The 24,609-nt window shown below is 41.6% G+C and overlaps 1 protein-coding gene across 1 annotated transcript; it reads left to right on the top strand.

The window, feature by feature from the left end:
- The first annotated feature begins 18,285 nt into the window (after positions 1–18,285).
- Positions 18,286–23,781, top strand: Psmc4 (proteasome 26S subunit, ATPase 4). Its single transcript, XM_027941458.3, has 11 exons — positions 18,286–18,392; positions 19,401–19,499; positions 19,619–19,805; positions 20,946–21,092; positions 21,175–21,284; positions 21,388–21,481; positions 22,380–22,547; positions 22,651–22,727; positions 22,870–23,038; positions 23,247–23,302; positions 23,524–23,781. Exons 1-11 carry the CDS (start codon positions 18,357–18,359, stop codon positions 23,635–23,637), a joined length of 1,257 nt encoding a protein of 418 aa, XP_027797259.1. The 5' UTR covers positions 18,286–18,356; the 3' UTR covers positions 23,638–23,781.
- The last annotated feature ends 828 nt before the right edge of the window (positions 23,782–24,609 follow it).

Here is a 24,609-nt window from a genome sequence, read left to right as displayed (position 1 = left end):
GGTTGTATATAAAAAAAAAAAACACCACATTTTTACCCATTCTGCTATAGAGCATCCCGATTATTTCCACTTTGGGCTAAATGGATTCGGTCTTTTCGTGCACACATACACAATTTCTTTTGGGATATAGCATGAAGTTTCTAATTATAAATTTGCCAGGTTATTGGGCTCAGCTTTAGATGCTACCCAAAGTTTCAAAGTTAATGTACAAATTTAAACTTCCATAATCACCATATAACCACTCTGGTTGGTTGACACGTGCACCAATATATTCCAGAAGCATAGAGGTATTGGGTTGTGATTTTAATTTGCATTTCCTTGATTATCTGAGGTTGAGCACATTTCGTATATTTATTGGCCACTTGAAACTCTTCGTAAATTTAGCAATGTGCTTATTCAAATCTCTTGCCCATTTTTCTGTTAGGTTGTCTTTTTTCTTATTGATCAGTATGAATTCTTTATATCTTCTGGATTCAAATCTGTTTGATGTTTACCTGTTTTGCAAATATTTTCCTCCATTCTGTGACTGCAAATATTTTCATCCATTCTGTGATTTTTTTTGTGTGTGTGTTTTTATTTCTTGACTGTGTTTTATTTTTTAACTTTTTAAATTGATTTTTTAAAAAATTACAGCAGAATGCATTACAATTTTATTAGATGTATACAGTACAATTTTTCATATCTCTGGTTGTATATAAATTATGTTGACACCAATTCGTGTCTTCATACATGTACTTTGGATGATCATGTCCATCACATTCCACCATCCTTGCTAATTGTGTTCTTGATGATAAATTCTTCAATTTTAACATAGTCTTTCTATCAACCTGAATTGTTTTTGTGACTAGCTGCTCCTTGCCACTATGATGAGTCTCCTAATCCACGAATATTGTATGTTTTTCTATTTATTTGGATCTTCTTGGATTTATTTCACCAAAATTTTGAAAAATTTCCACATATAGATCCTGTACATGTTTTGTTAGGTTTGTACTTAAATATTTCACTTTCTTTGATGCAATTAGAAACAGTAGTGTCCTTTTAATTTTAGATTCCACATTTTCATTGTTAGTGTATAGAAATGCATTTGATTTTTTCATGTTGATCTTATATTCTGTAAACTTACAGGACCGACTTACTAATTCTGGGAGTTTCTATAAGATTTTCAAATGTAGAAAATCATGTCATCTAAAAACAAGGAGAGTTTTATTCCTTTCCAGTTGAGGTGTGTGTGTGTGTGTGTGTGTGTGTGTGTGTGTGTGTGTCTTGGCTTTGCCCTATTGAACTGGCTTGAATTTCTACTATCGTATTGAATGAATGTGAGAGTCAACAAACACCCTTGCCTTTTTCCTAATCAGGAAATCATTCAGCCTTTACTATGAACTATGATATTAGCTGTAGTTTTTTTGTTAGATGCTGTTTTATCAGGTTGAGACAGTTTCCTTCTGTTTCTAGTTTGCTGAGTTTTATCAAAAGAGAGTGTTGGATATCGCCAAAGACTTTTCCTGTATCATACAAATTTTCTTCATTATCTTAACATGGTTGACCACATTAATTAATTATTTATTTTAGAGACAGGGTCTCACTGAGTTGCTTAGCACCTCCATTTTGCTGAGGCTGGCTTTGAACTAACTGGCTATCCTCCTGTCTCAGCCTCCTGAGCTGCTAGGATTATAGGTGTGCACCACTGTGGCACAATAATTTATGTTTGATATTAAGGAAGTCTTGCAAACCTGGGAAAAATCCTACTTGGTTATGGAACATAATATTTTTTTACACATTGCTGGATTCGGTTTTCTAGTATTTTTGAGGATTTTTTAATCCAAGTTTATGAGCGAGAGAGTCTAATTTTCTCTCTCTCTGCTCTCTTGCATCTCTTTCTTGTTTTTTTAACGTCTTTGTTCAGTTCGAACATCAAGGTAACATTAGATTAGCCTCATAGAAGGAGTTGGAAATGCTCTCTTCTGTTTTCTGGAACAGACTGCATAAAATTGGTTCTAATTGTTTTAAGTGTTTAGAAGAATTTTCTGGTGGAACTATATGTGCCTGGAGATTTCTTTTCCTCTAGCACTTCTTTAAGCTATTCAGATTTTCTATTTTAAATTGGTTGAGTTTTTAGGGTTTACGGGTTTTGAGGAATTGATCTATTTCATCCAAGCTGTTAAATTTGTGAGCATAGGGTCTCTATTGATATACCAGCTTTCATTCTTCATATTGGTAACTTGTGCTTTCTCTCTTTTCATCTTCGTCACCAGTCTTTCTAGATGTTTATTAATTTTGTTGATCTTTTCAAAGAACCAGCTTTGTTTCATTGATTTTATTTCTATTATGTTTTTCTTGTTCGATGTTATTAATTTCTAATCTTTTAAAATTTTCTTTCTTCTGATTCCTTTGTTTATTTTGGTCTTCTTTTACTACTTTCTTGGGTAGGAGCTTCGATTATTGGTTTGAGATCTTTCTTCTTTTCTAATGTAAACATTTAGTGCAATAAAGTTCCCTTCCTCATCTGCATCTCACATATTTGCTATGTTCAATATTCATTTTCACTAATTCTGGGTTTTTTTTTCCCTTGAGATTTCCTCACTGGTCCATGGATTATTTAGATGTGAGTTGTCTAATATCCATGTGATTGGATGTTTCCTAGCCTATTCTGTAATGTTCAGAGAACATACCGTAAATATTCCAATTCTTTCAATTTTGTTGTTTGACTTATTTCCCAGTATGAGGCTCATCATGCGGTGCTGGTCTTTCTGTTCCTGGATTATCTCACTTAACATAATGGCCTCCAGTTCCACCTATGTTGTTGCAAATAACAGGATTTCATTCTTTTGTAGTTGAAAAATATTCCATCATGCACACTTGTTTTCTTTAACCATATATCAGTCAATAAACACTTGGATTGTTTCCATGAATATAGGGTGTCTCCAACTTTTTGTGTCTTCTTCAATTTCTTTATTTGGAGTTTAAAAATTTTTATTATTTATGATAAAATGAAAGATCTTTAGATTTTTCACATCTTTAGTTAAATTTTTTGCTAGATTTTTAAGCTTTATTTATTTATTTATATTTGGTACTTGGGATTGAACCCAGCAGTGCTTAACCACTTAGCCACATCCCCAATCCTTTTTTTTGTTGTTGTTTGTTGTTGTTGTTGTTTTTGAGACAGGGTCTAGCTAAGTTGCCCAGGCTGTCTTCAAACTTATGATCCTCCTGCCTCAGCCTCCCAAGCTGCTGGGTTTAAAAGATGTGTACCACCACAGCTGGTTTATTTTTGTAGCTATTTTAAATGGGTTTGCGTTCTTCTTTTCTATTTCAGATAATTTGCTATTGGTGTATAGCCATGTTACTTATTTTTGTTAATTTTATATCCTGCAACTTTACTAAATCCATTTTATTAGTTTTAACAATTTTTGGTGGAGTCTGGGATTTTCTATATATAAGATCATGTCGTCTGCAAACAGAAACAATTTGACTTCCTCCTTTCCAACTAGGATGCTGTTTCTCTTTGCTTCATTGTTCTAGCTAAGATTTCCAGTACTATATTGAATAAAAATGATGAAAGTGAACATCCTTCTCTTAATCCAGACTTTAGAGAGAAAGTTTTAGATTTTTCCCATTCTCAGAATAAGGTTAGCTGTTGGTGTAGTATAAATGGCCTTTATTCTGTTGAGATGTGTTCCTTTCATACCTAATTTGTTCAACACTTTTATCATGAAAGTATGTTGAATTTTGTCAAATGCCTTCTCTGCATCTATTGAGATGATCATGTGGTTTTTGCTCTTCATTCTGTTTGAGTGGTTTTTCTTTTCTTTTTTTTTTTGGTCCTGGGGATTAAACTCAGGGTGCTTAACCACTGAGCCACCTCCCCAGCCCTATTTTGTATTTTATTTAGAGACAGAGTCTCACTGAGTTGCTTTAGGCCTTGCTAAATTGCTGAGGCTGGCTTTGAACTCTCAATTCTCCTGCTTCAGCCTCCCAAGCCACTGGGATTACAGGCATGTGCCACCGCACCCTGCATGTTTTAGTGTTTTTTTTTTTTTAATAATTGTTTTTTATTTATTTTTATTTTTATGTGGTGCTAAGGATCAAGCCCAGTGCCTCACGCAGGCTAGACAAGTGCTCTGCCACTGAGCCCCAGCCCCAGCTCCTGTTTGAGTGTTTTATTATATTTATTTTGGTATGTACATGTTGAACCATTCTTGCATTCCTGGGATGAATCTTACCTCCACCTTGATCAAAGTGAATAATCTAATACTCACTAAATACGCTGTTGGATTTGAGTTGCTAGTGTTTTGTTGAGGGATTTTGTATCTATGTTCATCAAGGAATTGGCCTGCCTGCAGGGTTTTTTTCTTGCTTTTTTTTCGTTGTTGTTATTATGTCCTTTTCTGATTTTTGTATCAGGAAAATACTGGATTCATAAAATGTGTTAGGAAGAATCCCTTCCTCTTCAATTTTTGAGACAAATGTAAGCAATAGGTGTTAATTCAGCTTTAAATATTTGGTAGAACTCAGTAATGAAGCAGTCTGGTCCTAGGAGACTCTTTTCCCAAGAACACTCTGTCACTGAGCAACATCCCCAGTCCTTTTTATTTTTTATTCAGAGACATGATCTCACTAAATTTCCCAGGCTGGCCTTGAACTTGTGATCCTCCTGTCTTAACCTCCCAAGTCACTGAGATTACAGGTGTACATACTGCACCCAGCCTGGGAGATGTTTTATCACCAATTCAATCTTGTTATTTGTTCTTGGTCTGTTCAGACTATTTCTTCATGATTCCGTCTTGGTAAGGTGAAGTATCCAGGAATTTTTCAATTCCTTCTAGATGATCAGATCTAATCTCTAAAGACTCTTTGTGTCTCTGTAAATTTCCATTGTAACATTTCTGTTTTCATCTCTGATTTTATTTGAGTTTTCTTTCTTTGTATTAGTCTACCTAAGAGTTTGTCTACTTTGATTATTTACAGTTCTTGAACACTGAAAGAGAAATGGGATTATGAATCCATTTGTAGTACTTGCTGAAATTAATACAATTACCCGGTTTATCAAGTATTGACCAAAGCCCAAACAAATAAATAGCAGTTGTACTTGAATTGCCAAAGACTGTCAGTCAATACAATGGACTATTACTTGGCAAAAAAAAAAAAAAAGGAATGAACTGTTGATACACACAACAACACGGATAAATCTCAGAATAATTATGCTGAATGAAAGAGTACATGCTGTATGATTCTATTTGCATAAATTTCTAAAATAAAATCAATTTCTAGGATAGAGAGGTAAGGAGTGTCAGGAAGAAGGTGAACATAAAAGGATATAAAGGAATATTTGAAGGTGGTAGATGCATTCATTATCTTGATTCTGGTGATGATTTTATATGTATGTACCTGTGCCAAAGCTTATCCAATAGTGTGCTATTTATTGTACATTAGTTATACCTGTTTTTTTAAAGCTGTTGTTTTCAATAGCTTGAAAAAATAGATATAAATATACCAAAAGTAATGCAGAATATTTATATTGAAAGGGATGACACACTAAAAACTGATATCAAAGAAGACCTAAAGAGAGAGAGACACATCATATTCGTGGTTGGAAGAGTTCATATTCCTGATTCCCCCCAAATTGATCTATAGATTCAACACCATTCAAAAAGAAATTCCAGCAGGGTGTGTGTGGTGAGTGTGTGGAGAGAGAGAGAGAGAGAGAGAGAGAGAGAGAGAGAGAGAGAGAAAGTTATAGATCAAACATATTACATGTTAATACTTGGAGAAACTGGACAAAGAGTATGTATGGTTCTTAGAAATTTGCTGTGACTCTGAAATTTTAAAATAAGAAAAATTTGAAAAGGATTTATACTCCATTGCTTTATCATATATTTTTCTTTTACCCACATGACATATTTCATGAACATATCACTACATATTCTACAACTTTTGTAAAAACTGGATTGTAGTCTGCAGTAGATGGATGTCTCCAAGGCTACTTTTCCAGTTATTTTTAATGTGTTTATTTTATTTTATTTATTTTTATGTGGTGCTGAGGATTGAACCCAGTGCCTTACCCTGTGGTTTACCACTGAGCTACAGCCCCAACCCCTATTTTTTCAGTTATAGTTAAACATTGACAATGGATTTTCCCTGAGTTTAAACCTCACCCATCCTTGGCTCATATTATTACCACCTTCTGAATGGTTCAGAATCCCCCTCCCCCTCCACCCTTGAATTGGTAAATCTCTTCATTCCTAGGATTTTGATAGCCATTGTGAGGACAGGGTGAGCCCAGACCAGAGTCCACCAACCCTCTGAAGCTCACAGATGAGTTTCATTTGGCCACAATATATTTTAAAATGCTTGAATTAATGAGCAACATTTAAAATTCTTAAAATCTTACTTGAAAATCTGGATTTTCCACATTTTTTTTTCAATGTCAAGGATCAAACCCAAGTCTTTTCATATGCTAGGCAAGTACTTTATCGATGAGATTCAGCTCAGCCCTCAGATTGTGTCTTCTTTTGAATCATCAGATCTAGTAGCAGTGACCCCACATTCTGGCACAGCTGTCATATAGTGGGAGCTGAGTTTCGGCGGCCCCCTGGAGACAGAGACAAGGTTCTCTGTCAGTCTGCTCTTGTTTACTTGCTTGTCTGCTGACTCCTGTATACACTCAGCCTCACCCAGGGCCCCTGGGTGAGGAATATCTTCACTCAGAACATCGTGAGGACAGGGTGAGCCCAGACCAGAGTCCACCGACCCTCTGAAGCCCACGGATGAGTTTCATTTGGCCACAATATATTTTAAAATGCTTGAATTAATGAGCAACATTTAAAATTTTTGTTGTTCAGGACTTCTTTTAGAAGGCAGTTTGGTGGGGAGAAAGACCCAGAAGGGCTGTTCCTGTTTCTAGGTTCCCATCTGTTAAAGGGCCTCTGTGTGCTGTTCTGAACTGGGTGGGGGGTGGGGAGAAAGATCATCATAATAGGGTGCAGGTAAAACAATAATGCTTACTTCAAATCCCACTTTAATTTGAAGATTAAATCAGACAATGTATATAAAGCACTTAAGAATCCCTGACACAAGGTAAAAGGCAAGGACTCTATATCATCATTGATTACTTTTACTACCTAATTCCCAAGATCACGAAGTAAAGTACTGATCAAAGAACCAGAAACACAGTCAGCAAATAGCTAGTTTCCTACTTGTAATTTAGGAAGTGGCTACTTAGAATAATTATCCATAAAAATTCCAAAAGGATACATTGATTTTCATTGCTGGAGTGGGCAGAGAGAACTTGGTGATAATTTGACTGGAGAGCAAAGCTTTCAGATGGGGTTGAGGCTGAAGCCTAGAAATTGAGAGGGTGGGAGGTTAAGATGATGGATTTCATTTTAAGTGATGCATTCTAAGTCCCAAGTAGAAACCCAGGATACAGAACCAAGAGTTGTCCAGTCAGAAGGGAAAGAGGAAGGATTTATTCCTGTCATTGTTTGAGCCTTGTTTCTTCATATGTAAAATGAGGAAAAGCAAACTTACTTTTGAGAAACCAACCTCTACCTCAGAGCAAAGCCTGTCCAAGGAAGGGGGTGTGACCCTTGTCCTTGGAAAGATCCACAGAGCACTCCTAGGCACACACTCACCCTGCTGAGTTGTTTATCTACAAATAACAGGAGAGATCTGCCACGCCAGGTGTCCCTGACTCAGTCAGGCTAGATGAGGACCCATAGCAACCCCCTAGCAACCACCAATCAGCAGGAGACAGGGAAAATACCTGGGATGCCAGATGACCCCCCAGTAGTTTATGGTGGTTGATAACATGTTGGGAAACCATGTAGTTCAGCACATACTCCCCTCGTGGCCTAAACCAATCAGTTCAAAGGAACCCCCCTCTTGTACTACCAATCACCCTTACCCAACTTGTTCCCACCAATGAATGTGCTAATCATGTTTTAGAGTTGTTTTATGATTTTCCCACTGTGTGTGATGATTGCTAAGAGATGCTACAATGTATGTGAAGTCCCTGCCTTCCCCAAAGAGTGTACAAAACTGCTGCAAACTCTGGGCTCGGGGGCCTCTCAGAATCACCAATTGCTGTGTGCACACAGATAACTGAGCTAGCTCGCAATAAACACCTCTTTACTGCTTACATCGATCTTGATCTCTGGTGGTCTTTTTGGGGTCCCGAATTCGAGCATAACACTTTTAAAGATTGTTTGGGATGATCATGGTTTGGAATTTGCCTGGCCAAAAGTAACTGCACAAATAGTATCCTGTGTAACAATCCACAACATGCCCACTAGATAGAAAAAAAAAAAAAACATATCAAAGACTGCCAATATCAAGTTATGCACAACTAGTGTGAGTTAAGTTAAAACAGCTCAGTAGTGTCTACTAAAGGTAAACACATACTTGTTCCCAAACCAGATATTTCACTCTTGAATATATTCTCCAAAGAATTAATACAGGCATACCCTCCACAACTCAAAATGGACTTGAATATTATAGCACCAAGACAGCCCCCAAATGGAAAACATCCATTCTGAGATATATTCATATATAGAATCTATCCAGAGTGAAAAATGAAAAAAAATACTATTTCTACCCACATTATGAATGAATCTTACAAACAAAATATTAAGAAAAAAAGCCAAATACATGGTAGATATGTTAACAAAGTCTCAGTTCTTGTCCCCAATGCCAATTCAATGAGGACACAGATTTGAGAAAAAGAAAAGAGAAGTTTTATTACATTGCTAGCAAAGGAGAAAAACAGGAGATTCCATTCCCAGAGGCCGTGATTCTGCCCATCCGGCGGATCCAGGAGTTTTTAAAAGGGTGATTCAAAGGCTACATTTCACAGGTTCTCTGTTGGAGTTGTATTTCACTTGTTAATGTGGGAGAGAGTCATTTATGAGTTCTTCTGGTGCCATCCACAAAATATGGTTTACTCCTGGGGAAGATATGGGCTCAAGGACAGATAACTCTACCTAGGATGGGGAGATAAGGTAACCTATTTCCCCTGAGATTAGGGAGGGGGAGAAACTAGGAGCAGGGAGAGAGGAAGACAAAGAAACATGTCCTTTTAAGAACAAGTCAGAGTGGCAGAGCAGCAAGGATTGTATTAAAACCATAAAGTGGACCACTGTGGCACTTCCCCACTGTCTACTTTCCATTTCTATGGAAGATGGGCAACAATATCTCCAAGCTGCTTCTCACCCTGACAGAGGGTGAAGTTGGGGAAGTAACCCAAAGTCCATGTTCTCTATCAAGTGGGGTGTGGATAGTTCAGGGTATTCAACATCAGGGCAGTCCAGAGGTCCATGGTGACTGTTGGGGAGTAACTGGACAAGGCACACATAGGGCAGGGATCTTGCTAAAACAATAATAAACAAAACAGCACAACATTACTTTGTTTGTAAACAATGAGCACAAACACAGTTAATATTTCAGCCAGTCTCTGAAAACCATGAAGACAGTAATTTATACTCATGTCAGTGAAACACAGATGGAATTTATCCATGCAGGAGGTTAGGACAATTTGTAGGTCAATGAGATCAGGCTCAAATTGACTCAGGACAAACTTGTGACTCTAGAGTCCTTTGTGATGGTTAGTATTAGGCACTCCCACATAAAAAAACCCTTTCTTTATAGCCTGCAGTTTTATTTACTTTTGGTAGGACTGAAACCAGTGTACATCTCAAGTCACACTGAAAGAGCCATTGTCTCTCCTAAATGTCTGTGTAGGATTGGGCTTTGGTCATACTCTCCTGCCAGGTGTTTGAGAACACATTGGTCAAAACTGACCCTCTTCCTATCTTCCACTTACTAAGAGGTAGCTGAGATTCTTCAGAGATCACTCTTGGGAACGTGTGAGAAGCCTCTTGGCTCCTTTAGACTTCCTATACCAGTGGAATTATCTGCCAGGATGGGTCAGGGTCTTGCTGACCATATGTGATTTGTCTTGACAGCATCAGGGACAGGTCCCTCTCCAATGACCCTCCTCTTTGCAGAATGTGCACTGGTTGGCTTTCTGTTCTCTAGTGTCCTCTTGATCCCCCTGACACACTAGAGTTGCAAGGCCCAGTGAGGGCTTCCCTTGTTCTCTGGATCCTGACTAATCTTTGAGGGCAAGGTCCAAAATATTGACTGGCTTTTTGCTTGATCCTTTTATTTCCTTGACTTTGGTTTCTCATTTTTTGGTTTTAAAGATCCATCAGACCAGTTTCACCAATCTTGAAGTGGGAGTAATAGGTTTGTACCTTCCATATCTATAATTTTATAGTTACTCCTTCCATTTAGTTAAGGTCAGTATTGTTACTGGAAGCCAGACTTAAATCCTGTCTGTCCTGTAGGTGATGGCTTGTTATCTCAATTTAACTCAGGTTCATTTATTACAAGTAGTACCTCTGCAAAAACACTAACAGAAATAGTTGAAAAATTTACAAGAATATACAAAATGAAATTAACAGAGCAAAACGTTCAGTTCTTGTAATAGCTATGAACCAAGAAATGTGATTTCTTTAACTTTTATTTATTTATGTATTATATCCCCATTTTTATTTTGAGATCACAGTAGTGGTTAGAACAAAAATCTATGTTTTGAACACAACTTGAAATGAGCTTAAGTTTAGCCTATTTTGGAGCCACCCTAACATGGAGTAAGGTGAAAGGCAGAGCCTCATTTCAGGTAAGGCGGAGCTCTTGACAAATAACACAATACACCATTACATCTGAAACATGAATCAAACAAAGGCTAAGAGAGCTTTTAACTTTCCTTTCGTGGAAAAAAGTGACAAAATGTTTTCATGATTTACAATGTTAACCTTTAAACAGATCAGGCTTTCCTTATTACCTTCCAAAAATACATTCAAATTCTCCTCCCTATGTAAAGAGTAACACAAAATTCTATATATAACTTATTGACAGCAGGTTACCTTTATCCAGTTATAAAATATTAAATGACATGTCAACTTTGGAAAAGTATCCCAGTTTACCGTGTTGAGTTGGCATTGTACAGAAATTAACAGCCATATTGATCTAGAAACGTTAAACTTAATTTTTTTTTCCATTTGTACAGGGGTAACGCACTGTATTAAATATGTAAGGTCTTATCTACGTGGGTTTGATTACAGAAACTAATAAAGTATTCTCTAAATAATGAAAAAAAATTAAATTACATAAGTGAATACCAACAAAGTATGTAATTTCTATATAAATCTGAAGGAGACTATTGCTACAGACAATTTTAGTTTGGAGAACACCAACTTGGTAAAATGTTCTCACAAGTTTTACATTTTAAAAAGATTTGTATACTTTTAAAAATTTTTAAAAACTTTTGGTTGTAGATGGGCACAATATCTTTTATTTTATTTATTTATTTTTATATGGTGTTGAGGATTGAACCCAGTGCCTCACACATGTGAGGTTAGTGCTCCACCACTGAGCTACAACCCCAGCCCAAGGTTTGTATGCATTAAGAACATGAATGCATCTAATATACAAAGAACCCAGTAATGGTTAGCATCATAATTACGCAGAACTCCTTGTATTAACTTGGTTTCACTTTAAAAGTAGAATTTAGAATCCATATTATATGGTAATAATAATCACAGGTCTGCATAGGTTAGCAGTACTAGCAAAAATCGGAGGATAGCCTTAGATCTCTTACACATTTAGGAAACAGTGTTAATGATCAGAAATAGACTTAGTCAAAGGAAACAAATACAAAACAGGTCTTCAAATGACAGTGTGACCCTTCTATGTCAGATACAACGTATAAAAGAGAGCACTTATTGGTAATCTTGTGGGTAAACACATAAACTTTCATTTTATACACTTTTACATAACACTTAGACAAGACTCATACAAAACATAGTTCATAGATGTGTCCATATATCTAATCATAAATATTTAGGATGTCAACTATATTGTTACAAGGTAAAATAATTGTTGTTTATTTAACCAGTTGTGAAGTAAGTAATCATTTAAAAGACTTTAAAGCAGGTACAAATGCTAATTTCTTTAAGACATAGTTTCCCAAAGTAATAAAACCTAATAGATACAAGGAAATTTTCTGGACATATTAGAACAGATCAATGTTTCAGACTTTGCTTTATATCAGTACATTAAAATCTGAACAGTTTTGACTGGCTGTGCTAAGTATAGTCAATTTAATCAGATACACAAACTTTTGAGATTTACCTTCCACAAACCTTCTGCAACTTACATAGACATTCTACAACTTATTTACAAAACCTTAGTTTTGTTCTCTCTTTCATCTTGGACTTTAGCACAAGAATACTACTTTAACAAACAAAATACGTTCTCATCCCTAAACTTTTCTTTTACCTTCTAATTTTCTGTATTAAAATACATTTCCATACCTTTAGCTTTTCTGTATATCTTTCCTGGTTTCAGTCCCTTTTGAAAAATTATATTCTGAAACAGTCCTGGTGAATGTTATCTGTGTATTTAATTTCACAACAAATTTCATCCCAGGAGAGGGCTGGACAATATGGCATACACAAAAACTGTGCCTTAATCTTTTCTTAATCCCAAGTGGCATTCCAAGAGGTTGGAGCACAGTATATTTCTGAGCCTGACCTGCCTCCCTTATCGTTACCATGATGCCACCAACTTCAAGGGAGTTCCCCACTGTCAGTTGTACCTCTAGATACAATTGACAAAAAGCCCAAAGAGTCTCCTTTGGGGCTTTTTTCCTACACTAGGCATATTGATATTCAATGGAGGAAGCCCTTACCATACTTTTCTTCAGGCTTCCTTGATGATCTCTTTGCAGAGGCTTCCAACAAAACATGGGTTGGCCTTAGTTTGTTTTTTCTTTCCTGGGTGCAGTTGTTTATCCCGCCAGTCTCCCCAGCCATTTAATTTGATGGGATACTGTCATGGCAAGAATTGCTCTGCCCCAGTGATGGATATCACGTGGCCAAATGAGGTGCCCTGACAAATCTCAAAATGGGAGACCACTCCTGTCCCCAGGGCATAACTAACAATGCTACAACCTACTGCCACATCCTTTGTGGCCAGCAGCCTCAAGGGCAAAGGGGACTGGAAGAAAGGGCAGAGGCCAGGTTGTCTTTGCTCATTTTTCTGGAATGTTTTCCCTCCCCAGCCCGGGAATGGTGTTCCTGACCCACAGTGAGATGACCTGTAGCTGCCCGGGGCCAGGCTGAGGAACAGTGGTGAAACTTCCAGCACTGGGTTGAAAGGATTTAAAACTTATTTTTAACTCTTTCTTCTGGTGCCCTGCTAACCTTCACACCAGCTGCAGTGCCTTTTTGCATCCTCAGCTCAGTTTCTGACTATTCAGACTCCTTATCATGCAACTGCATAAATACCTATATATACAGAATCTCCTCCATATGCTTTACCTCTGACAGACCAACTCCAACTGCAAGAGGGCATAATAATCCAGAAAAGTCACTCAAAGGCCAGATTGTGTTCCAGTAAATCATTTTTCTCTAAGACAGGCTTATACCTATAGGTGACCCATTCAGCTAAGATCTCTCTTCTCAAGAGACTACCAGTAAGAGAAACACAGCATGGTCCATGTTTTAAAAGGCCAGTAACAAATAATAATAATAATAAGAAGAAGAAGAAGAAGAAGAAGAAGAAGAAGAAAGACAGACAGACAAACAGAGAGAATCCCTAAATCATGATTAAACAGGGGAATCTTTAAAAACAGACAGACCTGCACATACAGAACTTCTGCCACTAACTTTCCATCTGAAAGACCAACTCCAACTGCAAGGCTGTATAATTCAGAAGGCCATTCAAAGGAAAGATTACAGTAGAACACCATCTTTTTCTTAGGCTTATACCTTCCCAAGAAAGCCAGAGTGGGGGCTTCTCTCAGATCCCACCGGGAGTGCCAAATTTGTTATCAAAAGCTCAGTCCTTGTCTCCAAACCCCATTCAATAATAAGGACATAATTTTGAGAAAAAAGAAAAAGAAACACAGAAGCTCCTGTCTCAGAGGCTGTGATTCTGCCCATCAAGGGGAACAGGGTTTTTTTTTTTTTTTTTTTGTTTGTTTGTTTGTTCTTTTGGTGGTGCTGGGGATTGAACCCAGGGCCTTGTGCATATGAGGCAAGCTCTCTACCAACTGAGCTATATTCCCAGCCCCTTGGGGTTTTTAAAGAGGTGATTCAAAGGCTACATTCCAAGTGTTCTCTGTTGGAGTGTAATTCACTTGTTAATGTGGGAGAGAGTCAATTATGAGCTCTTCTGGTGCCATCCACAAAGTCTGAATTATTTCATTCCTGTGTGGATGTGTGCTCAGGGATACATAATTGTGTCTGGAATGGGGAAGAAAGGTAATCCTGTTTCCCCTGAGATTAGGGAGGAGGAAGGTATTAGGGAAGAACTGGGAGAGAAGAAGAGAAAGAAACATGATCTTTAAAAAATAAGTCACACTAGCAGAGCAGCAAGGGCAATATTCAAAACATAAAATGGTTCCCTATTACAACTGGTGTAGGAGTCTTGGTTAAGTGAGACTCAAAAATCTAGGGATATTTACTCTCTCCTGGTCTCTTCTAGGTTTTCATCTGGTTTTTGCAACTCTAGTGTGTCAGGGGGATCAAGAGGACCCTAGAGAACAGAAAGCCAACCAGTGCACATTCTGCAAAGAGGAGGGTCATTGGAGAGGGACCTGTTCCTGATGCTTTCAAGACAAACCACATATGGTCAGCAAGACCCTGACCCATCCTGGCAGAAAACTCCACTGATAGAGGAAGCCTAAAGGAGCCAAGAGGCTTCTCACACGTTCCCAGGAGTGATCTCTGAAGAATCTCAGCTACCTCTTAGTAAGTGGAAGATAGGAAGAGGGTCAGTTTTGACCAATGTGTTCTCAAACAGCTGGCAGGAGAGTATGACCAAAGCCCAATCCTACACAGACATTTAGGAGAGACAATGGCTCTTTCAGTGTGACTTGAGATGTACACTGGTTTCAGTCCTACCAAAAGTAAATAAAACTGGAGGCTATAAAGAAAGGGTTTTTACGTGGGAGTGCCTAATATTAACCATCACAAAGGACTCTAGAGTCACAAGTTTGTCCTGAGTCAATTTGAGCCTGATCTCATTGACCTACAAATTGTCCTAACCTCCTGCATGGATAAATTCCATCTGTGTTTCACTGACATGAGTATAAGTTACTGTCTTCATGGTTTTCAGAGACTGGCTGAAATATTAACTGTGTTTGTGCTCATTGTTTACAAACAAAGTAATGTTGTGCTGTCTTGTTTATTATTGTTTTAGCAAGATCCCTGCCCTATGTGTGCCTTGTCCAGTTACTCCCCAACAGTCACCATGGACCTCTGGACTGCCCTGATGTTGAATACCCTGAACTATCCACTCCTCACCTGATAGAGAACATGGACTTTGGGTTACTTCCCCAACTTCACCCTCTGTCAGGGTGAGAAGCAGCTTGGAGATATTGTTGCCCATCTTCCATAGAAATGGAAAGTAGACAGTGGGGAAGTGCCACAGTGGTCCACTTTATGGTTTTAATACAATCCTTGCTGCTCTGCCACTCTGACTTGTTCTTAAAAGGACATGTTTCTTTGTCTTCCTCTCTTCCTGCTCCTAGTTTCTCCCCCTCCCTAATCTCAGAGGAAACAGGATTACCTTGCCTCCCCATCATAGGTAGATTTATATGTCTTTGAGCCCATACCCTCCCCTGGAGTGAAGTAAATCAGACTTTGGGGATGGGACCAGAAGAGCTCATAAATGACTCTCTCCCACATTAACAAGTGAAGTACAACTCCAATGGAGAACATGTGGAATGTAGCCTTTGAAATAACCTCTTTAAAAACCCCTGTTCAGCGGGGTGCAGTGGTGTGTGTCTATAACCCCAAGAGCTCAGGAGCATCATGAGTTCAAAGCCAGCCTCAGCAATTTAGTAAGGCACTTAGCAACTCAGCAAGACCCTGTCTCTAAATAAAATATTAAAAAAGGGCTTGGGATGTGGCTCTGTGTTTTTTTTTTTTTTTTTTGGTACCAGAGAGGTTCAATCCCTGGTACCAAAAGACAAAAAACAAAAACAAAACAGAACACCCCACCAAAAACGAAAAACCAAACCCTGTTCACCCTGATGAGCAGAATTATAGTCTCTAGGACAGAAATCTCCTGTGCTTTTCCTTTGTTAGCAAAGTAATAAAACTTCTTTTTCCTTTTTCTCAAAACCGAGTCCTCATATTGGAATGACATCAAGGGGGCAAGGACTGGGCTTTTGATAACACAGTGGTGCCACAGATATCCCCCACAAAAAGGGACGGGATGTCCCCATGAAAAGGAACCAGATGCATGGAATCAAGCATCTTGGCATGCACACCAGGGACTTGCCAAATGGCCAAGGCTGTCTGGACTTTACTGAGTTCAGTTTTCTTTTTATCAACGTGGATCAAGATGGAGCAAACTGTACCATCCAGAAAGAAAAATAGGGAGTTTCCCAAAGCAAAAGGAACTTAGCAGCTGCTGGGACAGTCCCTCAGTCCCTCCCTGTACTCACAGGAATACCTCCTCTGATTTGACCTGAGGCACACTCACCTGTCTCCTCACTTCCTGCAGTTGGCTCTCAACAAATTTGAATCCTCAGCACGGAAGTGGGTTTGCTTGGAGCGGTAGGCCTGCCCAAGAAAGCCAGAGCAGAGGCTTCTCTCAGGTCTCACCTGGAGTGCCAAATTTGTTACCGAAAGCTCAGTCTTGTCCCCAAACCCCATTCACTAATAAGGACATAATTTTGAGAAAAAGGAAAAAGAAATTTTATTACTTGTCCAGCAAAGGAGAAAACAGGAACTCCTGTCTCAGAGGCTATGATTCTGCCCATCAAGGGGAACAGGGGTTTTTAAAGAGGTGATTCAAAGGCTACATTCCAAGTGCTCTCTGTTGGAGTGTAATTCACTTGTTAATGTGGGAGAGAGTCATTTATGAGTTCTTCTGGTGCCATCCACAAAATATGATTTACTTCACTCCTGGGGAGGGTATGGGCTCAAGGACTGATAACTCTGCCTAGGATGGGGAGGCAAGGTAATCCTGTTTCCTCTGAGATTGGGGTGGGGGGATATGAATGAGCAGGGAGAGAAGAAGAGAAAGAAACATGTCCTTTAAAAAATAAGTCACACTAGCAAAGCAGCAAGGACTATCTATATTCAAAGCATAAAGTGGACCATTGTTACAGACACTGTACAGATCTGGAGAAAGTGATCTTTGCTGTTATTGGCAAATGATATTAATTATATGGGATGGGGAAAGGAAGTGCTTAGACTTTTGGAGGTTGTCTTTGTTGGGTTGCTTGATCCAGATGGCTGCTCAAGTTTTGCATTTCCTTGATTTGTAAGCAACAATAAGAATTTGTGCACCTGAATATGCTCATACTTCAACAGAAGTTTATTTAGTAAAAATTTGTAGCTGGTATGAAGGATGGCAGTGTACTAGGAGCAGAGGTTTTTGGGGACACACAGATCTGGGTCCCCATTCTGTTCGGCCACTTAAGCCCTGTGACTGTGGCAAGTGGTTTCATGGCTGCAAAGCCTGTTTCTCTCTCTCTGTAAAGAAAACACAACATGAGCTAGGATTTGGGCTTGGGAAGGTGTACCTTAGTGGCACAGTGCTTGTTTAGCATGCCTAAGGCCCGGGGTTCCATATCCAGCTTTAGCTGAAAAGCAATTCCAAGGGATGATGCATGCAAGGCTTAAGCATGGAATGTGGCATGGGTCTGCTGGTCTCTGGTATAACACAACTACAGGGCACCCTTATTTTCTTATTTCTCCAGCCTTATTTTCTTATATAGCCTTATTTTCTCCAGCCCAGAGTCTATTCAATTCGTTCCTCATTGAACCATGGACTCTAGGCTCTTCACTCCCAGAGTGGAGCCCGATTACCTTCAGGGACAGAATCTTAGGGGGCAGGCCACGCGGAGACCCATTCTGTGGAACCCCGCCCCAGGCCTCTCAGATCCCTCCACTAACAGGGAGTTACAGCCCATGGACCCCAGACTCTTCCCACAGAGCTCAGAATTTCCTGTTGAAAGAGCAGTGAGCTGGCGCCACCTCCTGGACAAAAAGCCCTAGAGGCTCTCCAGCACGAGCGCCGCCATCCCTTTCAACTGCTCACGCTCACATCTCCGAGCCCGCCCGCGCTTTTTCGCGATGCTGTCGCACAGCGCATGTGCTTATCTTGTGGGCGGAGCCCAGGACGAAGACTTCCCCACTCCCAGTCCATCCATCCCGCTCTCTGAGAGCTTAAACTACGTTTCCCAGGATCCTCTAGTGTCGGAGACTTCCGGCTGCGTCAGCGGAAACGGTGACTGGATCAGGCCGAACCCCGCAGAGGCCGGCTTGGTCACTATGGAGGAGATTGGCATCTTGGTGGAGAAGGCTCAGGTGCGGTGGGGACTTCGGCCTTTTAGTACCGGCCGGGCTTGGGGGAATGGTTGAAGCCAGACCTGAGTGGACAGCTGAGTGGACTTGGAGGATCCCAGTGCGACTCTGGGTGATTTTAGGGGCTTCGGTGGAGAACTTTGTGCGGTCCCGAGGCCTGACTGTGTGGTCGAGGGATGTGGGGAGGGTAAGACTCCGAAGGCGGAGCTGGGAGAAGAGGGTCTTTGACATTGATGGGTTTCGAGGCCTGCCTGGGAGGGCTTGGTGACCTCGTCGGCCCTTTGGGTTTGGGGTTAGGTCAGATGCTGGTGAGCGATGTGTGGAATGGGCCTGTGGCTAGGGGACTGTGTTCGGTGCTTTGCTGGGGTGGGGGGCATTGTGGTTTTATCTGGACTTGCCTGAGTGACGTTTGGGAGTCTCTTTTGGAGGGCAAATGGGAAATGAATGCTGGGAGTCTTCGAATGTATGGGGACTTTAACATCCTGTCCAGGAGAGCCGTGTAGCATTAGGAATCTGTGGAAGGGTGATGGGGATGCTGGGATGTGGTAAGAAGTTGATGTGAGGGGCTGGGGATGTGGCTCAAGCGGTAGCGCGCTCGCCTGGCATGCGTGCGGCCAGGGGTTCGATCCTCAGCACCACATACAAACAAAGATGTTGTGTCCGCCGAAAAATGAAAAATAAATATTAAAATTCTCTCTCTCTTCTCTCTCTCTCTCTTTAAAAAAAAAAGAAGTTGATGTGATATTTTGGGGGACGATAGGAATTGCATACCATAGCAGATCTGTTTGGGGTGCAAATTGACATAAAGGACTTGTTTAGGAGCCAGGGTGACATCAAAGCCTATTTAGGGGGCTGAGAATTTTCCAGGTTCTATTTAGAAAAACTGAATGATGTTAGTATTGAGTGACTTAATGGCAAATTGGTGGTGGTGGTGATGGTGGGAGCAGTGGTTCTAGATGCTTTCTTGAGGAGATTCTTTTCTTCCAACCTGAGTTTTCCCCCTTGGACTAGGATGAGATCCCAGCATTGTCTGTGTCCCGGCCCCAGACTGGCTTGTCCTTCCTGGGACCTGAGCCTGAGGACCTGGAGGACCTGTATAGTCGCTACAAGGTACATTCAGCCCTAACCTGAACCCTGCATAAGGCCCAGCATCTCATATTCCCCCTACTTTCCACTCTGGCTTAGCAAAGCCTGTAGCCATCCCTTTCCTCTTTCCTCTGGGCTCACAGAAGCTGCAGCAAGAGCTAGAATTCCTGGAGGTGCAGGAGGAATACATCAAGGATGAGCAAAAGAACCTGAAGAAAGAATTCCTGCATGCCCAGGAGGAGGTGAAGCGAATCCAGAGCATTCCGCTAGTCATTGGGCAGTTTTTAGAAGCTGTGGATCAGAACACAGCCATTGTGGGCTCTACCACGGGTGAGTGGGTGTGTGGATGGGGGCACCTCATTCATTGATTTGTCCATTCAACACCTGCTAAGAACTCAGTGTATAGTAGCTGCTATTATTAACATAGGTCCAGGCCCTGCCCTTACAATCAATTGTTGTTCTAATGTCCTGTCTGTCTTTTCCTGCTTCTGGCCTCTACTCTTCTAGAGCAAGCCATGCTCTTGTAAAGATTCTTGGAAAAGATGTTGGACTTATGGGCTATGAGGAAGTGGGGGAAGGGGTGAAACCTATATCTTTGACTGTGAGACTTAGGAAGATAATGGGCTCTTTCTGAGATGTCCAGAGGGTTTGGAGGGAGACAGTTCAGGACATTATAGGGCTGCTGGACAGTCAGGTCTGATGGTCAGGAGAGAGATTGCTGTGCATTACTAACATAAAGGGAGGTAGATTAGAGAGGATAGAGGCTGGGTGACCAAGGAGGAATCACACAGAGACCTAGACAGGTGAAGATGGGACTGAATCAGGCAGGGGGAGGGGGAGAGAACTGCTTGAAGAGAGACTTGTAAAGCTGAGTAGAAGGTTGTGACGACTGATGGTCTGTGGAGGGAAGGGAGAGACAATTCAGGATGATGCTTCAGATTTGGCTGGGACAGTATGTCTCCTTAAGGCAGATCCAGAAGGAACAGTTCAGTTTGGGGAAAGATACTGAGATCATATTAGGACAGTGAGAAGTACTCAGGGAAAAATATCCAGGAGGAGACATGCTGGACACACCCAGTCGTGGAGCTTAAGAGAGAGTCTTGGCTGTAGACAGGAAAGTTGTTAGTGTGAGCCTCTCTAAGATTAGTGGCCTGGAGGGTACAACTGCGAAGGAAGGAGAAGAGGGGAAAAGACAGTTTCAGGACTCAGGGACTTTTTTTTTTTTTGGTACCAGGGACTGAACCAGGGGCGCTTAAACACTGAGCCACATCCCCAGCCCTTTTTAAATTTTACTTAGAGACAGGGTCTCACTGAGTTGTTTAGGGCCTCACTAAGTTGCTGAGGCTGGCTTTGAACTGGCAATTCTCCTGCCTCAGCCTCCTGAGCTGCTGGGGTTACAGGTGTGCACCATTGCGCCTGCAGGACTCAGGTACTTCTCATTTTCCTCCTCTTCTTGTCCCTTTCTCAAAGGCTCCAACTATTATGTGCGTATTCTGAGCACCATTGATCGTGAGCTGCTCAAGCCCAATGCCTCAGTCGCCCTCCACAAGCACAGCAATGCCCTGGTGGATGTGCTGCCTCCTGAGGCCGACAGTAGCATCATGATGCTCACCTCAGGTGAGGCGGGAGCCCGGGGCTCAGGAGGCCTAAGGGGACCTTGTGGACAAGGCTGGGAGCCCCAACTCTGCTCTCCCACCAGACCAGAAGCCAGACGTGATGTATGCAGACATTGGGGGCATGGACATCCAAAAACAAGAGGTGCGGGAGGCTGTGGAGCTCCCACTTACACACTTTGAGCTGTATAAGCAGGTGAGGCTGTGGAGGCTACAGGGCAGGGACAGGTACCACTGGGTCTGGGATTGGTGACAGGGCTCCTTACCTCATCCTTTCTTTTCCCACTTTTGGGTTTCAGATTGGTATTGATCCTCCCCGAGGTGTCCTCATGTATGGCCCACCTGGCTGTGGGAAGACCATGTTGGCAAAGGCTGTGGCGCATCACACAACAGGTGAGCCTCTCTCTACCTCCCCTGTGCTTTGAGATTTGGGTCTCCCCTTGCTCACCGCTTGCTCATGCTCCCCGGGAAATAGCATGGCATGTTCATATGCATGGGCTCTGGGGTTATAGCCCAGTGTGGCCCTTACTTGCTGTGCATTCTGGCCAGGTGACTACCTCTTCATGCCTCAATTTCCTTTTAATAACAAACTACTTTTGTACATTAATTATGAAGACTTAATGAAATCCCCAATAACGTAGAAAGCAAATAAATAAATAAGAAGTCCAAAGGGAAGGTCCTGAACAAACCTGCTTCAATCCCATTGCCAGAGGTCAGTTATATCAGAAGATGGCCTCTGGTCACTGTCTCTTAATACATTAAAGACTGATTCATAGAGCAAAAGGGAGCTCGGAGCTCTTGGTCAGGTGTTAATGTCTTAATGTAAGGACAGCGTTTCTGTTTTCTTACTGATATTACATGTATTTTGGAAACCAAGTGTTCTGGGTTTTTTGTTTTATTTAATGTTCTGCTTTTTAACATATCAGACCAGAATTTGATATGTGTACATATGATTCATGACTGCGGCTGTTGGGTTGCTTTGGGACATAAGCAGATGGCTGATCCTTGGGGCTTGAACTGGGACCCAGCCCTTGACTTGAGAGAATGACTCAGCTACTAGGAGTAGGTGTCCAAGTGAAAGGATGCCTTTAGGAAATTTTTTTTTTTAATATCTTTATTTATATTTTTTATGTGGTGCTGAGGATCGAACCCAGTGCCTTGCGCATTCCAGGCCAGCACACTACCACTTGAGCCACATCCCCAGCCCCGCCTTTAGGAGTTCTCAGTTTCATTTAAAGCAGGATGGGCTCCACAGGCAGCTCATTTCTCACCTTTGTCATCCTGCTGTCAGCTGCATTTATCCGGGTCGTGGGCTCAGAGTTTGTACAGAAGTACCTGGGTGAAGGCCCTCGCATGGTCCGGGATGTTTTCCGCCTGGCCAAGGAGAACGCACCTGCCATTATCTTCATAGACGAGATTGATGCCATCGCTACCAAGAGATTTGATGCCCAGACAGGGGGTGAGTGATGCCCAGACAGGGGGTGAGTGATGCCCAAATAGGGTTGGGATCTTGGGCAGGTGTCATAACAGTGCCCTGGACTGACCTTAATGTTCACTCTCAGCTGACAGGGAGGTTCAGAGAATCTTGCTGGAGTTGCTGAATCAAATGGATGGATTTGACCAGAACGTCAATGTCAAGGTTTGGGGCTCAGAATGGGCAAGTGGAGGTATAGTGTAGGAATCAGGGAAAGGTAGGGGCTGGCTCATGAGGGGCAGGTATCATGACAGGAAAGAAAGTGTAGGGAGGGACAAAGGTCTGATCCAGCCTCTCCTGGTGCCAGGTGATCATGGCCACAAACAGGGCAGACACCCTGGACCCAGCCCTGCTACGGCCAGGACGCCTGGACCGAAAAATTGAATTTCCACTCCCTGATCGCCGCCAGAAGAGATTGATTTTCTCCACTATCACCAGCAAGATGAACCTCTCTGAAGAAGTTGACTTGGAAGATTGTATCCTACTCTGGAAGTGAGGGGAAGGACCACAGCAGGGTATGGGGTGCAGTCTTCATTTCCACATCTGCTACTACCATAACCATATTGCACGAGGCACCAAGGTCCAGGTAAGAGGGTGGTGACCAAGACAGCCCTAGGATGACTTCTTCCTCCAGGCATTCATCCCATCACACAGGGAATGTTGTCCTTAACTCAATCACTGCAGATGTGGCCCGGCCAGATAAGATTTCAGGAGCTGATATCAACTCCATCTGTCAGGAGGTGAGTGATGGTTTCTCTCTGATCGTGGCAGGGGATGTGTGAATACCTCTTCCCTTCTCTGAGACCACTTTGCTGCAGTTGTTTTGTCCCTTTATTACCTTCTTGGGGTCTTGGGCCCTGTGTCTGTCCCCCACCCCTGCCAGCCGCCTCCCCTTCCATCCCTGGGTGGGGGTGTGGGGTGTGGAGAGTACTCAGAGTATTTAATTCTCATTCCTCAATAGAGTGGAATGTTGGCTGTCCGTGAGAACCGCTACATTGTCCTGGCCAAGGACTTTGAGAAAGCATACAAGACCGTCATCAAGAAGGATGAGCAGGAGCATGAATTTTACAAGTGACCCCCACCCCCACCCCTTCCCTTCCCACACCACTCAGGGGCTGAGGCTTCTCTCTCCTCTCCAGGTACCTCTGTCCCAAATCCTAGATTTCTTTTATCTTTACCAAGGTTTGGTGTATTCAATAAATGGATAAGATTGAATCCATTTAATTCCTTCTTAGAAGTTTAACTCCTTTGGAGAACCTAGATCCTGAATAGGGTCCACTGGTTCCCTCCTGATCTCCTGACAGATGAGTGGGTGAGGTCCATGTCTTGGATTGCAGCTTGAGAGAGAAGCAAAGAATTCAAACTAACTGACTTTAGAAATTTAGAGAAAGGTTTGGAAAGAACTTCAGACAGAAGCTGAAAAAAGGCTGCAGAAGAAAGCCCCCACTCTCATTTTCTACAGGTAGATCATTTGGGGTTTTCCATGATTCCTGCCTTTCTCACACTCAGAGGGAGTAGCAGGCACAGAGAGATAGCCCCTCAGAGTCCCCCAGAGCAGAGCATTGGTGTGGGGTGAGGGGAGCAGGTCAATGTCTGGGTTCTGTGCATGGGTCAGAGCACAGATGCATTCAGTTGCCAAGTGAAGTTTTCCATAATTGTCACTGATGTTCCAATGCCCATGAGTGCGCGTCTTGTCCATTTGCTCAGGGTTAAGTCACTGAGGTATTCTTTGTCCTGTCTGGGACAAAGAATCTCCCCTCAGCATATTGCTCGTGTCTAAAGAATTGTAACTTCTGGCTAAACGTTCTTTTCCCCAAATAAGGATTTTTTCCTGAATCACACATGACTTTTAGCAAAATCCTCTTCCAAGGTTTCTTAATGCCTGAGGCTTTCCCTTTGGTGTGTCCTAGTGTTTACTGGGATTTGATTTCTGGTTAAAGCTTTGCCCCACTTTACCTGTAATGCCTTTTCCTTGATATCCTTTAGGTTAGGCTTGCTGCATACTGTGACCATTTATCACCACAGTTTAATGTGGCTTACAGGGCTC

The sequence above is a fragment of the Marmota flaviventris genome, chromosome 18 (genome assembly GCF_047511675.1).
Source record: "Marmota flaviventris isolate mMarFla1 chromosome 18, mMarFla1.hap1, whole genome shotgun sequence".
Lineage (NCBI taxonomy): Eukaryota > Metazoa > Chordata > Mammalia > Rodentia > Sciuridae > Marmota > Marmota flaviventris.
The sequence above is the reverse complement of the archived record's forward strand: the minus strand, read 5'-3'. Positions and strand labels throughout refer to the sequence as shown.